This window comes from Harpia harpyja, chromosome 6, assembly GCF_026419915.1.
Source record: "Harpia harpyja isolate bHarHar1 chromosome 6, bHarHar1 primary haplotype, whole genome shotgun sequence".
NCBI classification, from domain to species: Eukaryota; Metazoa; Chordata; class Aves; order Accipitriformes; family Accipitridae; genus Harpia; species Harpia harpyja.
The window spans coordinates 26,672,006-26,689,035 of record NC_068945.1 but is presented as its reverse complement, the minus strand read 5'-3'; the positions used below and the strand labels follow the sequence as shown (position 1 = coordinate 26,689,035).

At 42.9% G+C, this 17,030-nt stretch overlaps 1 protein-coding gene across 13 annotated transcripts in view; it reads left to right on the top strand.

Moving 5' to 3' along the window:
- Positions 1 to 17,030, top strand: part of RBFOX2 (RNA binding fox-1 homolog 2) — a 177,624-nt gene that overhangs the window by 140,882 nt on the left and 19,712 nt on the right. For 10 of the 13 annotated variants that reach the window (XR_008235506.1, XM_052789259.1, XM_052789262.1 and 7 more), the window contains 5 exons: positions 7,588 to 7,680; positions 10,423 to 10,483; positions 12,882 to 12,935; positions 13,086 to 13,178; positions 14,293 to 14,425. Coding sequence is in view for 12 of the 13 variants with exons in the window: in XM_052789259.1 (XP_052645219.1) it covers positions 7,588 to 7,680; positions 10,423 to 10,483; positions 12,882 to 12,935; positions 13,086 to 13,178; positions 14,293 to 14,425 (434 nt within the window). In the remaining variant the exon portion in view is untranslated. The remainder of the gene's footprint in view (positions 1 to 7,587; positions 7,681 to 10,422; positions 10,484 to 12,881; positions 12,936 to 13,085; positions 13,179 to 14,292; positions 14,426 to 17,030) is intronic. The other 3 variants (XM_052789264.1, XM_052789266.1, XM_052789261.1) reach the window with 2 other exon arrangements.

Sequence of the window (17,030 nt, the reverse complement as noted above, 5' to 3'; positions counted from 1 at the left end):
TTTTCCTCTCCACACATGAACTTCATTCTCTCTTTTCCATCCATACAGCCCTGTATTAAATGCCCACGGCTGCTCTTTCCCTTCTAGGCAACACTAACGTTGGAGGATTTCTGCGAAGACTTGATTTATGACTATGAAAAGTACCTTCTTGTGCAGTTGTTAAAGCCCAAGGTTTCTGGTTTTCAGTTAAAACAAAAATTATAGCTGAAGAGCTCCTTGATGAATTTTATCCTGAGCCCTTAATAAATATATAAAAAAAGAAAGCAATCCAAAGATATGTTCTTCAGTCCTTGACCATGCAGTTTTCTACTGCTTTTTTGTCGTCTTACAGCAAAAAGCAGTTGCAAAGCTGATAGCCTGTATGAGGGATGGGGCAGAATCTGAACAGAATGAGAAAACACCCAAAGCATAACTTTGTGGTATCTTTGCATCCTTCTCTATGCAAAATAATTCCTGTTTTAAAAAGAATGCAAGATTATTCCTGCTTAGCATGAAAATGGGAGCCCCCAGTGTTTGAGTGGGGTGTAGCTGCACGAAGCACCTGGTATTCACTTAATAATGGAAAAACAACAGTTTGGTGATCTGATGGTGAAGCAAAGGAAATGGATCTTTCTGGAGGCCACTCACTCACTCTTGGGTTCTTCCTCCACCTCAGGAAAAAAAAAAAAAATCTGAATGCATTTTCCTGCCCTGTGGTTTCCATTCTAATCTAATGATATGAAACCTCTCTCTCTTCTTCTCCTCCTCTCTCTTGGGAATCCGAAAGCAGATGCTCCTGCTGCCTGCCTTGTGCTGTGTTCTCAATGCTCCCTTCCCTTCCCCGGGTTCCTAAGGGTTGTAGAGTTTTGTGTATATGTTTTGTAACTATTTAAAAGGTACAGTGGTAAATCCCAAACTGCCCTGGGTTCGCCCCCACCCAGCGTACGATGGGGTTGAGCAGCGCTTTGTCCCTGCGGAGCTGTGGCAGGAGATCTCTGCTGGGATCGCTCCAGGGCTGGTCGGTAGGAGGGACTGGAGGAAGCGTGCGGGTTGCATTCTTCCTTTTGAATCCACCTGAGATGACCAGGCAGTTTTCTTCGACAGCCTGCAGGAAGTGTATCGATCTGGCCGCATCTTCAGGATCTCTGTGCATTTAGGAAGTTTGGTGACCAAAGAGAGAGCAGCGTGTGTCCGTCAGAGCCACCTCGCACGTCAGGTTCTTGCATTTGGCTTAGGAAAAGTTATTTGTTGACTTTCTGTATCGCAGCAGAGTAGGGACGCGGTTAATAATTAGTTTTGCTGATTCTCCTTTCAGAGCAATGTGAATTCTTGTTTCCTAACTTGATTTCTGCCCAGATTCAATCTGTTTAGTAGGATTATATGGGCCCTGGTAGACTTCACACTGATATTGCTTTGCTACGTATGAGAAACGAGATACAAACTTTAAACATCCCTTGAATTTCATTTTGTTTTATTCTTGTTTAATAGAATGACATCAGTCTTCCCTTGATGCGTTTGGGTTTTTTGCTTGCTTCCAGGAAACTAGCTGTTTGTTTCATTTATCCTGTTTACCGTTACATTTCTAGTTCTGACCTGTTTAAGTGCCTTCAAATAGCATTCTGCTCATGGTTGCAGTTTACCATGCAGTTCACTGAACAGTGAATAAAAAACCTCCAGAGGAGGTTGAGAGAGAGGATTCCTGCTCCTTTTGTTAGTGGAGATGTATCCTCTAGATGCGTATTTTGGCACTGTTGTGCTGAACCGAACAAGTGGACATATTTGCAGATTTAATGTAGTCTGCCTGCATAACGAGTACCCTGTGGCCTTCGTAAAGCTGCAGGGGAAGAGAATCCAAGCTCTTTGCTCATCAGCTGCATACCGTGTGGCATTCCAAGATGTGCCCTCGATGACATTCAGAGACCAAGAGTGCGTAAGCACAGAGCACAATCTTGGCTGAAGAGGGAGCTTTTTTTTTTTTTTTTTTTTTTTTTAGATTTTTAAATGGTAAAAGTTCGTATTAGTGCAGATTGCAAGCTCGTGGTTTCAGGATAGTGTAAGTTTATGTCCCTCACTGCCTTCCACTTGGGAGACCCAGATCTCCAAGTTCTTGTATAAGACTGAAATGTCTCAAAGCGCTTCATATTTATTTCAAAAATTGGTTGTATAGTAGCTTACATCTTGTCTTCACAAAGAAATTGCATCTATTGGTAAGTGGAGTTGTGTAAGTAAACCTGTGCTAACCAAAAACTTGTGCAGAAAGCTGTGTGGAAACACTTAGGGGTTTTTTGTGTTTGCGGTTACCTATTTATGTTTTGGTAACTGTGCCTAGAAGACTGTACGTTTGCATGTGCATTTATTTCTTCTTTGAATGGATTAGGTGCTTTGAGTTGAGCCACTCTTGTTCTGGACTTAGTTTCCCCTTGTTGAAATAGGTACAACCCCTTGTTACGTAGAAGAAATTAGAGGTCTTGTTTTCATTTTAATTCTGTTTTTATAATTTTTGTTCAGATGTCATCAGTTGAGCCAGGAATACAAATAGTGTTATTAACACAAAGAGGCTTAATAACAAACTAAGTACCAGCACCAGGTCACTACATCCCTTTATAGTGCCAATGGCATGAAGGAGACACGACCCGTGTCCCTTTATCCTAGTTCAGTGAAGTACAGTTTTATGCCTTCAACTCTGCGATACTAAACTAGTGAGTTAAATTAGTCCCTATACTGAACTGGTTTGTTTAGACTTGATTAATTAAGGCTGAAGTTGATGGCTTGATAGAATAAGCTGATCTACTGCTCCTGTGGGAGTGCCTTCCCAGCAGTGCTCATTTCACTGTGTAGGGAGTTGAATCCAGGGTGCTAAATTAGCAAAAAACCTGATGCAGCATGGAGACAGAGAGAGAAATGAGCTTGTCTTCTGCCAGCTTAGCTAGTTGAACTCACAGACGACACGGTGAGACCACGATCGATCGAGGGAGGAGGAGGAGGAGCACACACGCGGGGACAATGCGGGGCCGTGAAGCCCCTGACCCGACTTGCCCGGAGCGGCTCGGAAGCCCCAGGCTCTTGCTGTGCAGCGATGCTGGCCGGGCTCCCCCGCTTCGCTCCTCGGTTTTGCAGGAGGGATCGGCGGTGGAGCAACACGACGAGTTGAACTGGGAGGAATGATCCAGCTTCAAAATAGTCCTGCAGGGTTTTTTTGAAGATGCATTTATGTTGGTTTTTTTTTTTTTTTTTAGCCAGATCAATTCCCGCATCTGATTCCCCGGGTTGCACGGGTATGGGGACGGGTGCTTTACGCCTATGTGCCTTAATGCGCTCAAAGTGCGGCACGGCGGCAGGGAGGAGCTGGAAGAGCTGCTGAAACGGTGGCAGCTTGGTTTACGCTGATTCCCTCACCAATTTAAAGCGTGCGTTTGTGTGCATAACTTCAGTAACGTGTTTCTGAATTTTTTGCTGTGTTTCTGTCGGTGCATTCAGCCCTGCTCATCTCAGGTGGATTATAGCTGAAACCCTCCTACTCTCTCCGGATGCCTTGGAAACAGCCTAAACTGTTGTCTCCTTGGCCATTTTTTCAGGCTCCTAAAAGTTTGTTTATTATGGCAATTGGGGGGGGGGGGTGTAGAAAAGAAAAAACTTGGTTAAAAACAAGCACAGCAGCAGATGACAGCAAGGCCGGTTGCTGGCTGCGTGCTCCGGTGGTACAAGGCAAAGATGCTGCTGCTGAGGTGACTGGTCTAAACTCCGTGACAAATGAAGGGTTAACAATGCATGGATTTCAAGGGGCTCTGTTTAGTTTCCTTTGGTTTTCTTTTTTTTTTTTTTTATTTTACTTTATTTTTTTGTTGTTGTTTTTTGTTTAATTTCTGTGTTCTGGCCACACCCAGGAGAACCGTCTGCTTTTGATTTCTCCCTTTACGGTTACATGGTAAATTTTCTTTCTCATTCTTCAGAGATGGAAACATTCAAAGACTATATATATACATTTATTATTTTTTTTCACTGCTCATCATGTTGCTTGTTATTTATTGCAGAGTCTGAGGCCAGACTAAAAGGGTGGCAGTTACTCGGTCTCTTCAGGCCCTTTGAATAAACCTTTGGGTGAAAAGGGGGATAGTCTGGCACTGCGAATTACACCAGTCCTAAAAATGTTTGCTGGGGTTATTTAGCGTTTGCTGGGTACACTGAGGCTTAAACTTATTTTCTGCTTGGGAGAAGTTCCTGGCAGTTGCTGGTGGAGAGGAATTGTTGAAAATTTCAGCCTTGTTACCATAACAGCATTATTAAACTGAAGTTATTTGTATAATCTAAATATTGGAAACCTTAAGCCTTTTTTTTTTTACCCAGGATTGTATCTTCCCTTCCTCTGGCTCCATACCTACTACTATGGAGCAAACCAGTACCTGCTATAAAGCCAAGCTAGTAAATATTGGACATCTGCCACCTCTTTTTTTTTTTTTCTTTCTTTTTTTTTTTTTTCCAAGGGCAAGACAACCTTGGGAGGGAAAACTGAGAATTGTTGTATATGTATTTAGGTACAGATTAATCCCTATTCTTTACAGGTCATCTGTGAGAAGGAATTAAAAATACATGTATGTGCTTTTTTTTCTCTCCCACATCAAAAATATGTATATATATATATAATTGCTAGGTTTTAAACTTAGAAATAACAAAAATGTCAAGCGTGGCTCACCTAATTTTCTTCATGAAAATTTGAATGTCTAAGAGATGCATTAAGACGACAAGCCAAGGGGGCACAAATACTGACTCTGCCATAGTCAACTTTGTAAAGCATTAATTCATCATTGACATTAAATGGTTCTCAACAAAGAGAGTTGCACGAGCTAAGGATTGATCTGTCAATAAAACAAAAATTGTGGTTAATTAGTTATGTTGTTCAGAATCAGATTAATTCTGGTTTAATTCACATTGTTAATTATTTTCATACAGTCTGCACATGGATTGTACCCTACCTTGAGTTAACTTACTAAAAATATTGAAAATTCCTGTTTAGTTTAAAGATATTTAATGGTAATGTGGTTTTTAAAATCCCATACAGACTTCACTAATTGCAAACAAATGTGAATTAAAATAGTCTTAGTTTGGTTCTAGCCTGCACAGATTAATGTCTAAAAAATTACTTTCCCTCTGCTCTCCAGCTTTCAGTTCACATCATCACCGAAGACATAAATTTCATTCGGTCTCCACAGGCTTGTCTAGAACAAACAGAAATTTTAATGTAAAAAGAGAAGAGGGAAATAGAGATTCCTCTTGCAGTCTTTACCTCTCCTCCTCCCCCAACCTTTTAAAGATGCTTTTTCCCCGTTATACAGAACCAGAGGGAAAGGTGTTGTTCTATTTCTCAGTCTTGCCTTTCTCTGTAGGGGTTCTTTGAAGCAGACACGATACCCTATCCCTTCACAATCAGCTTTGCTATTACACCCCCTGCACCCCCCCCCAGTTCCCCGCAACATATTTGAGTTACATGTGGTTGGGCTGTTTTATTAGCCCCTATCCTTGTAGCTCCAATTTTAATTCATTTAAACAGAAAACTTTTATGCTGTTCTGAAAAAGGCATCAATCAGTTATTTATATAGCTTTTTATTTATAGCTAGAGAAATGAAATTATCTGAAGCTTTAGATTATTGGGTTGGAGCCCAAACGAGCGCTCTCGCTGATCTCAACATTGCAGTACTTGGCTGAATTCTTTTTATTATTGCTGTTCAGGGGAAAAAAAAGAAAAAAACCCAACAAAAAAACCTAAAAAAACCCCCCCAAACCGACCTGCATTTTACAAATGTGTAACAGTTTTGTGCTGGAAACCTAGCTGTGGATGATAAAGGCCAGCATGTGCAAACGGCTTGGGCTTTTTAAGATTAGTATTGTAAAGACCTTTAAAAAGCACTTGAAGAATGATGGCTTGCTTGTGTCTTGTTGCTGACAGTGCTTAGAAATCAAGATGCTATTTTTTTGGGGGGTCCAGTCCATACATATTGACCCCAAGCTGCACGGAGGGAGCTGCGAGGCTAGCATGCCATTTCCCTGGCAAGGCATAGCAGTAGATCACTCGCATCACCTTGCTCTCCAGTTAATATCAGGAGTTTCCATTGCATCAAATGCAAGCTTTGTTCTTCTGCTCCTGAGGGTATTGAGCCAGCAGAGATTGCTCTGTGTACATTAAACCGGTATTTGATTTATACTGATCCACAGGAGCCAGTTACTCCTATTCTTAAGGTACCCTAAAAGCAGAATGCAACGAAGTGTTTTGTTTGGCCCCGCTCTCTGTAATGGCATGAAGAATATCACAGTTGTCTGTAGTAAGATACCATTTGTTACTAGTTAAAATCCTAATTCACTTAGTCATGTTGGCCCTGTTTTAATGTCAGCGCACTCATCTCCGTGGAAGGAAGCATGATCTCTTCCCCTGCCCTGTTACTCAACTGCATGAGTTGGCAGCAGCATGAGCATGTAGGACAGGCGGGTTGCGTGCGCCTTCGTGGATGCGGTAAACCTAAATTCGTCTAACTACAGGGACGTTTTAGTAGTCCTTGAGCCTTTGTGGTTGCTCCGAGCAGGGCATGTCAGTTTTTCTCAAACTTCGTGGTCTAACTGGGCAGAGATTTGTTGGTATCCACGGCGCAGAGGTTGCCATCTCAGAACAAAGCCAAGGAAGGTGGGAGGCAGGGTGGGAGGGACTTAGCAGCGGCTCAGCAGTGTCAGACAAATCCTGCCTTTACCGATGAATCGGTATTTCGGTGTTTAGATTTACAGTCAAGTCCAACACAGTACTCGTAGATAGGAAAATTTTGAAACCAGAGTATGCGATACTCGAAATCTTCGCATTAAGTCATGTTTATTTGGTGGTGCCACCTAGAAGCCCTGCTTACTTTCAGGGCCCCATGTGTTATTAGGGAAGTTACAGGCATAGGAGTAGACATGAGCTGTGCCCCGAAGAGCTTACAAGGGATGCTTTACAAACAGCCCTTCCTCTCAACAGTTTTCTAAGGTAGGTAATTATTATTGTCTCCATTTTACACGTGGGAAAAGCAAGGTTCAGTGTTTGATTTGCCCAAAGCTTCGCAGAATTCCTGGTGCCAGGCATGAACTCAGATCGCTGCTTGCTCTCGTAGCAGTTTCTCAAGAGAACGAAGTGCTGCTCAGTGTCGATGTCCTGTACTGTGTCTGGGGTGGGCGGGGGGGTCCTGCAAAGCATGCGTGTTAGTTAGCAGAGGGGAGAGAAGCCCCGCTTAGGCTTGACAGCTTGCCTATGTCGGAGCAGGGTTTAGTATTTTTAAACAAACCAACCAAAAAAAAATTGTCTCGAGTAACTTTGTACTTCTTTTTTGGTCTGGCCTCAATTGCTTTTATGTTTTCTTTTTTTTTTAATTACTCTTATTATTCTTATTATGATTACAGTTCCTTTATTTTATCAAATTTAATTTCTTTCATTTATGAAACATGCATGAACCAACAATGTGACTCTAGGAGGTTATTGCTGAGTTGTGCTGATGTTGATTTCATACTGTGATATTTTTTCTCTATTTACCTAGAGATCAGTATTTCAATATATAACGATGTGCATGTTTTCCCCCCTTCTCCCGCTGCATGCAGGGATTCGGGTTCGTAACTTTCGAGAATAGTGCTGATGCAGACAGGGCCAGGGAGAAATTACACGGCACCGTGGTAGAGGGCCGTAAAATCGAGGTGCATGTCTTCAGTAATTCAATTTCTTCTTTATATTTATTCTTTTGGTTTCTTTTTGTGTCTTGCCTCACTTATTTCACATTTGGATCCCAGTCTCGTGTGTGCGTGTGTGTTTGTGTCTGTGTCCTTCACCTCCCTGCACTGAAATGTATAAAAGTTTACACCCCTTACGGAATATTTTTATTGTTGTTTTGGGTATTTTTTTCTTTTCTTTCTTCTTTTATTAAGTTTTTTTCCCACCCACTCCAAATTTTTGCCCTTCTGCTGTCTTGATTTTTTCCTTTGCTTCAGTTCGCGAGGCTGCGATTTCCTGTTACCAGGCCTGAACAAAACTAACTGAAAGAGTACTGTCCGACTTCTAACTCTTGTGTCCAAAAAAAGAAAGCAGGGGGCCAGCCAGTATCCTCTCTTTCCTCCGAGGCCAGTTCTCCTCCACGCAAGTGTGAGATGATGCCCGTGGTGGGAGGGGAGGGGAGACCCGGGGCAGAAGCCCGCAGTGGGCTGTGCTATACACACCGCTGGTTTCTTGACCTGCCTGCAGTCAAGAGTCAGCTGGGTGAAAGCTAATCCTTAAAGTTTCTAGCTCTCACCGCAGGGGAGTGAAGGGTTAATGTTGGCTGGCCAACATGGCCATGTATTGGGCATGCCTGGTGTTGACCAGTTTGGTGTTCCACTGTGTTGAAGGCTAACTGGCGTCTTCCCTCTCTCCCTCTTTCTTTAAAAAAAAAAAAAAAAAAAAAAAAAAAGGTACAAATATTAAAACAAAAAAGCCGCCGTTTTTGAGTAAGATGTCTGCATATTTTGCTTTTTTTTTTGTTTTGTTTTTTTTATTTCCCTTTTCGATGGTTTAGCGTTTAGGGCCCTTCACTTGACTCACTCTTTCCATGGTAACTATACACAATGCTGGCGATGGTACGAGTTGGCGGTAAGTGAAACAAAAGCGCTAGAGAAGAAGCTTTTTTTTTCTTCTTTTTTTTTTTAAATTTTTCTTAAAATTACAAAAAACCAAAATTAAATAAGAAAGAAAAAATCCATCTGCCATCTCACATTAACACTACGAAATGTGATTTGACTTGTTGTCCCCACCCACCTCCTTCCCCCTTCTCCCCCTTTTATTTTCAATGCTGTTGAGTAATGCCGCCTGGACTTTGGATGTACATATCGTTTTGTAGCAGTCTGAGCTGTTTGATTACTGACTTCATGGTGATTTCCCCTTGCACATCTTACTCAGAGTTACTGAACTCCAGTTTGGCTGGTTTTTATTAATGCACCCATTTCCCCTTCTCTCTCTCCTGCCCCTTCTTTCTGCTGCTCTCTCTTTCTGAGACCTGTTTGTAGCTGTTACTGTTTGTTTTCTCTCTTTTTCTTTCTCTCCCTCCCTCCCTCCCTGATTTATTTCTTTACTCTGTTAAATGCAGCTGTTGGTCTCTTTGCTGACTGGTGGTTTCTGATCGGTTCTGGCAATTTTTCCTTTAAGTGCTTGTGTTGCACTTTGCTGTAGCAGCTGATTTCAGGCACTCGCTCCACCTTAATGATTGTCTGTGAGACCCTATCTCCTCCCTCCTCCCCACCCTCTGAATCAATTGTGGGGTTGTTTTTTTTTCTTTCTTTTATCTGTGTGTGTTTAACTGCATGCTCTCAGTCTCATCATTGTTGTTTCCCATTCTTTCTTTTTAAATGTGTAATGTTTCTATTGTTTTGGGGCTGAAACGAGAGTAAAATGTAGCTCCAGACTCCCCACCCTGTGTATGCTTGCCATCCATAAGTCTTAAGGGCCTGAGGCAGCTTTTATTTTTATATCCTTTTTTTTGTCCTTCTTCTTCACCCTGGCCTCAATTCCCATTTGGCATGGGTTTTGATAAATTATTGATGTTGTATAAAGACTTCACCCTCCTTGCAAGAACTTCGAGGCTGTCTGACACGGGGCTGCAGTAACTTGGCTTCCAAACTGGTCCATCTTTTCTTTATCAGCACCATCTCTGTGGTAACACCCCACTTGCTTGAGCAATCAAACCGCTTGGAACTATGCAGAGCTCTGTAAAGAGGGTGGAGGGCACAATAAAATCAAAGACCCAGGTCTACTGCTATGTATTTCTTCTTTTTGCTCCATGAGATTTTTGACAAGGAAAAAATAATCTGGAAAAAGATTTGAAAGTGATGGGGAGGAAATCGGTGAACATAGACCCTCCAAATGCTTGGTGGCATTCCAGAAATCTCCTCAGGTCTTGGGAGTTCAAATCTAAAGCTGATGGACTCCATGCTACCTTTTTCTATCTAAAAGTATGCCTGCCAGTCACCTACTGGGTCCCAATCCCATCGGTGAGCTTGAGAAACAAGTCAGCTTGTGAACCTGGTTCAGTTCTGCTCTGGGCTGCAGAAATTACTGCTGCCTCTCAAACAGAACCTGGACAAAACCTCCAAAGTTTTGCCCTTTCGATCAATGAGCTGAAAATAAGCATGTGCCAAGGGGTGGCAGGGTGGTGGAGAATCTGCACTTTACTCTCGTTGGCCTTTTGTTTAATGCATAATTTTAAAGTGCCACGTTTAGCTGTAACTTCTATAATTAAATGGCAACTGTTAAAAGTAATTTAAAGATTGCATTCTTGTAAAATTAGTTGTTTAATTTTTTTTTTGCTCAGAGAAGTATAGTGTGTGTGTGTGTGGTATCTGACAGTTTTCCACCGTTTTCCCTAATGTCCTATGCTTCCTTCCCTCTCCTCCCCCTCCCTTTCTTACTTTTAGGTTAACAATGCCACTGCGCGAGTGATGACCAATAAGAAGATGGTCACACCTTACGCAAATGGTAAGAGAGACTGTTTGTACTAATGATGAGCTGAAAGGTTTGAAGAAAGACAAAAGGAAAAAGTCGTGATCTCTCCTCAGGACCAAAAATACCCCAAAAGAAACCAATAAAACCCCCACAAACCCTGATTTATAGCATTATTCTTCAGTATAACCTTTAAGCATTTATGGAGGAGTACCATTTTACAGATGGAGAAGTGGGGACAGAGAGGAGTAGTGACATGCCCAACGTGGCCAAGCTGGGTAAAGAAACCAAAGACTGATGGCTTGCCCGTCGCTACTGCAAGCTGATGCTGTACAGTGGGATGTGCAGTACTCCTGAATCTCATTGCCATCACGCAGATACCTAAATGCGAATGCAGAAGCATAACTTAAGATACATAATTGGATATAGCTCAGTTTGGATTCTAACTGTAAAAGTACAGCTGTCCCCAGGCAGTCGGGAAAACAGAGGCATTGCGCTGCTTGTTTGCTCGCTTTTTGTTACAGACTGTGCCTGTGTTCAGTCATTTTCCAGTGAACCTGAATAGAGAAAGACCAAGTTGTTTGGGTAATGAAGAATCCTGTTTCATCGGCATATCTTGGTGGTTCTGTCTGTGCAGTAATTTAATTGCATAGGCATATATAGCATAAAAAGGCGTTCTTCTCCCGACAGAACTGAATGCTGCTTTGATAGACATTTTGAATCTGAGTCCCTGTCCCAAAACAGGCAGAAAAGTTCTTTTTGGTCTGAAAATGTTTTGAAACAGCTTCAACAACTCAGGAGGCTACTTACAGGTAGTTGCTAGTGTGAGAATCCATCTTGATTACAACATAAGACTCAGAAGTCAAAAGATAGAATTCTATTTGTGGTTCTGCTACTGACTTGTTGCGTGGCTGTTGGCAAATAAATCTTACTTCGGTTACAGAACTTGGGGAAACAGGGCCAGGCAGAAAGGCTGGGATTCTGAGTCTCAGTGTCTGAAAGGAACCATGAGATTTTGGAGCAAAAGGCAACGCAGCCACGTTGTGTTATCCTGAAAACAAGGGCAGAAAATGCATATGACTATTTGGTAACAAAACTTGGCTTACTTGTGAAACCCTGATAATGGGCAGGAGTATTTTGCTTTTGCAGCCAGCAATTTAAAGCCAGGTTTAAAGCTACTCAAAGGTATTTAGTATTAGGCCAGTCTTAAGGCATACTGACGAGTGGTCATATGACTTGTTAAACTTGAGGGTTGATCCCAGTCCTCTCAGTTGCCACCACTCACTTGAGTATTTTGTCATCAAGGTAGGCAGGGCAGCAGCAGCGTGCCCAGTCTTGCGGAGGGAGCGGGCATTGCATCCCTCGTTGATACTCTGCCAGCAGATGAAGGGGTGGTGTTGATGGGCTGCATGCAGTTCACAAAGTTGTTCATATGGTTTCTAGGCTGGTTAGAGGTGTTAAAGTGCAGTAAGTGCATTAGGACTCCAAGACAGAGGAAGGGTATGGATTTATTTAAATAAAAATACCTGTGTGATTGCTAGCTGAACAGCTGAGATCTTTCCTGAAAGGGATGCTTTGTAGAAGCCAGCCCAGATCTTGTTGTTAGCTTTACACCCTTTCTCTCCCTCGATAGAAAGGTCGGGGGGGGGAGGACAGATAAGTTTCTAGATCTGACTGGAAATGTGTTCCTCCTCATAGCGCAGTGATGACTTCTTTAATCACTATTCTCTTGTAGGTTTTATGTTGATGATTTGCGGTTCTTGCCAATTATCCAGATGATATTAAAATCAGTGCTCTGGGAAGGCTTTCACCTGAAAAGCAGCATAAAGAAGACAGGAAATACTAAAATAAGAGAGAGGAGAAAATGTGAGATGAATAGGCTTAATTGCTTTTCTGCACCATAGTCGTGTAATTCAGTTAATGAGGAAATTCAGGCACTTGCTTTTTAGCAGATCTCTAGCAAATAAGACAGAAGGGTGTTTTGAGTATTCAAGGCTATAAATTGACTTGCCCGGGATGACAGTCGGGGCCGGTGACTTTAGAGAGGTTTGAATCCGCAGTGTTCCTGGTGAAAGAAGGCAGGAGCTGGAGGAGCTGGCAGCAAGGTTCATGCAGGGAACGCAGGGTCGCACGGTGCTCGTGGCGAATATGCATATAAGGTAGTTGGCATTCCCTCAGCGGTGCCTCTGCTGTGCTGCGGATCAGCCGATGTTTTGCTGTTCCCTCCGATACAGCAACCTGTACCTAGAACTTGACATTAGAAAAAGGCAGTTGGCCTCCATCTACACCAAGGGGGATTGAGGCGAAGCAGAAATTGGAAAAAGCTGTGCATGTGAAGCTGGGGCGCATGCAAGAGACCGTTCCCCCTACCCACGCTGCCCGCTCCTTCTCTTGGTGTAGATTTTGGCATTCACTGCAGTCTTTGTTGTTTCAGGTTGGAAGTTGAGTCCTGTGGTTGGAGCGGTGTACGGCCCTGAGTTATATGCAGGTAGAGCTTAAGTAGACACTTCCACTTCTGCCATTTAACTGCAGTGGTGTTTGTTTATGTTCTCAATCTGCTGTTTCTTTATAACCTTTTTACGTTTGTTTGTTTTGTTTTTTCTTTTTTTTTTTTTTATTCTTTTTAAAATTAAATTAGCGTCCAGCTTTCAAGCAGATGTCTCGCTGGGCAATGACGCCGCAGTGCCCCTGTCAGGAAGGGGGGGTATTAACACTTACATTCCTTTAATCAGTAAGTAGCCCCCGTTGGCCCCTGTATTGTTACTGTGCTTGAGTTAACGATGACCTGTTACCCTTCTTCTCTCCAGTCTGTATAATATATACTTGAAAGGATGGGTCTCACTGGGAATGAGTTTACTTTGAGCCAAAGTATACTGTGCAGTTGCTGTAACTTGTTCATCTGCAGTGTGTTTCTGTACTGGTGAATGGGTCTGAGCGATGAGGAGGCTGCAGAACAAGGGGAGGGTGCGTGTGAGGAATAGGCCATTCCCTTGCCCCCCTCCCCCTTTTGAAATCAAAGAAACCAAACAGACAAATCCCTAAAGTACATATTATACAAGCTGCTAAACTGCGAGTCTGCAGGGCCCCCAGTGGCATGCACCTGGACGCACGTTGGGTTGGGTTTGCGCCCTGGGACTCCTTCCCTCTCGGTATCTGTTTATTACGTGTTTGCAGATGCCTCTGAGGTTTTACATCATTTCATCACGAGCCAGTTTACTCCAGCGTAAAGCGTAATAAAGCAGGCCTCACTATACACGGAGCCAGTTATTGGTCACGCTTGTTAAATGAAGGTGGGCTCTCAGTAAACTGGCACTTTATGGGAAATTTCTGCTGCTGTTATATGGGCTATCTTGTCTTTCAGGCTTTAAAATGAACATACAGAGGATTGGGTGGCAAAGAGTGGGAGGGGAAAGGAGGGAAGAGACTGATGTAAGTTGGTTGACTTTAAGGGCCTCTTGACAAATTATTTTAAAGAGCCTCTGCAGTTTTGGAAGAGCCGCCTGCTATATTGATAGTAACTCTCTGCGCTTCTCAGACTCTAACCAGACTGCATGGCGGTGTCAAAAGGCGGGGGGATTTGTACCCTGTTTGTGGTGGGTGAGGCATGCCAAAGCATTAACCTCTTGCATGCCAAACCTCTCTGCAACCCCTTTTCCCCCAAAGGCCATGGTGTAGCAGGAAGTATGTATCGGATGCTTGCTGGGTTATAAGCATGCCCCTCTGCAGGACTGATGCCAAATGTCCCACCGCTGTGGAGCTCTTGTGTCACTTTGTTTGAAGCAGACAGTTGTTGTCTGGGCAGGAGCTCGGATCCTTTTCACCTTCCACCTTGTCTGTCTTTACAGTTCCAGGCTTCCCCTATCCAACTGCAGCCACCACAGCAGCCGCGTTTCGGGGAGCCCACCTGAGGGGCCGAGGAAGGACAGTGTATGGGGCAGTCCGGGCGGTACCTCCCACAGCCATCCCTGCCTACCCAGGGTAAGCACTGGTCACGAGAGCAGAGTGCTCTGCACAACCGTGTCAAATAGCTCATCGGTTAACCAAAACATAACTAAAATTGTCTGGATGGTGAGAGTCAGGGTATTGCTAGTGCCAGAGCATTCTGCACACGATGGTGTCCAGTGGGGGCAAATCTAAATTTTTCCGTGTTAAGTTCTGGACTGAAACAATTTTCAGTACTTGTAACAGCTTGAAGTGCTGATGGATTCCTTGTCATAACTTCTCAATTTGTCTACATGGTATTCGTCATCCATTGACCCAATATGTTGTAGTGCTGCTGAGAAGGACACAAAGAGAGAAGGTCTAAAGTTTCCAAAAAGGTTCTGCTCTTTGCACTCTATTTGCATTTTAATATCCAGGAATGAGGAATATTGTCCATTACCTTCATGCCTCACCATCTGGCAGTAGGACACAGAAGAGCCAGTTACCCACAATGGATTTGCTTTCTTTGTTGGAGACGGTTTAAAAAGGTTTAAAACAAAGATTAATCAAGTCCATTAATTTAAAGCTGGGAGTGTTTGGGATATAGGGAGAACGAAAGTGCAGCGTTCTTCTAACTGTTGTACGAAGCAATGGTGAATGTGTGGCCTTAGCATTCTTTGTCCTCTGACATTTCACTAGTAATGCAGTGGAACAGATGCTGTTCCGAAAGAGTATTCTGCTGTTTAAAAGTACAGGGAACTAGGTTCGTATGTGAGTTTTGTTTGGGGTTTTTGTTTGTTTGTTTAAGTGTGATGGAATGGCAGATAAATCAGCAAATCCCTTCTGAACTGTCTTTTTTTGTTTCTGATTTTGAGGATGCTTTATTCTTATTGCCTGTCTCTGGAATTTTACTTGCCATATTTTCCAGGCAACTTTTTCAGAAAGAATAGGAGTAGGAAAGAATCCTCCAACACAGAGAAGTGGACTTGGCCCTTTTTTCCTTTAGATTAGACCCAAAAGGGAAGAAAATAAATTATAAATCTTTTATTAAAAAGGGAGGTGGAAGCCACACACATCAGTGCAAGGAGCTGGCCTGATATATGCTGGATAAGCTTGCAATAGCTTCTGTAGCAGATTAAGTGGTGAAAGCTGCTGTGGCCCTTTGTTTTTAGAGTCCAGTCTGATATTTAAAGTAGAGCTCAAGGGAGCAAGCTGCAGTGGTCATCTATCTGCCTAGCTTTGCTCTCCAGCAAATCTGGCAATGTTTGTGTTTAATTCACCGGAAGACTTTAAATGAAACCTCTTGTCTGAACACATTGGCCTTCTGAACAGACGGTTTCTTCTGGGTTTGCAGATCCACCTCTTTTTTGCCACCACTCCTAGTTCATATTCTATATCCTCCAAACATAGCCTCTGACCTGCAACTTGTCTGTCTGTTGCTCTAAAAATGACCCAGTCTGGTTTTATTGGGAAGTGCTCCACAGTGAAACAGAGAAGCAAAGCTGAGCTAAGTGCTGCCGTCAAGCAGAATATGAAATATTCGCACTGGGGAGGGGGGATGTGCTTTTCATCCCTGGAAGTAACGGCTGGAGCATTCCTAGCAAGAGGCTGTCACGAGTGGTGTGCTGGGAGGGACTCTAGGCTTGTTTTTGATATAAATTCAGCCTGAGTCCCGTATAAAAGGTTTATTTCCATTTGGAATATGGGCCAGGCTCCAATGATTATCCTTTCCAAATACTGCCTCGTGACTGTGTTTACTTACATTATGTTGAGTTTGACCCTGCTGACTGTTTTCATGTCTTCATGGGCAATGTACTATCCAGTAAACATTTGCAGGGCAGCAGTAAATAAGGCAGGCTCGCAAATGACGCAGAACTGTCCATAGTCGCAAGCACTGGGATGTAATTAATTAATTCTGGTGTTTATTGTCATCATAGTCCAAATCTCTACAAGATATTTTGTAGAGGGAATTTGATTCCTCATGGAATAATACAAAATGTGCTATTCAGTTCCATGTTGCAGTAACCTGGAGGACAGCCACCGCTCTATGTGGGCACTGTTGACCTCCGTGGAGTCAGGGGCAGGCAACATTCCTGACACCTTATGCTGCATCAGTTGCTTTTTTCCTGGCCAGTGGAAAGATGACACCATAAGATCAGTCAGCAACACGAGTGATCAAGACATAGTGAGTAATGTGGAAGAAGAGAGGAAAGTAAGCTGCAGGTTAACTCAAACCTGGTAGAAAGAATTGGTTTTCACAAACCTCAGTGGTGGTTAAGTTACAAAACTTAATGGTATCACTGCGTTTGAGAGCTTAGCAGAATTCAAAAAATACAGAATGTAGATTAATAAAAGCTCATTGGAATTGCCATACTGGATCAGACCTGAGGGCCATTCAGGTTAGAGTAAGTTTTGACAGTGTCTAGTGCTTGGTACTCCAGAGGAAGGTGCAAGAAATCGTATCGTTCTTAAGAGTTTTAACATTTATTTTAAGAAGATTTACTAATGCATATGTGGAATGTAAATACTTACGTATAGACGTGGATGTTTATCCAGGGAAGGCTATTCACACCCTAGAAAGCAATCGCTCAGACCATTGGAGAGGATGTTAGATAGTCACCTGAGCCTGACCTCAGAATACAAATGCAACCTTCAATTTATA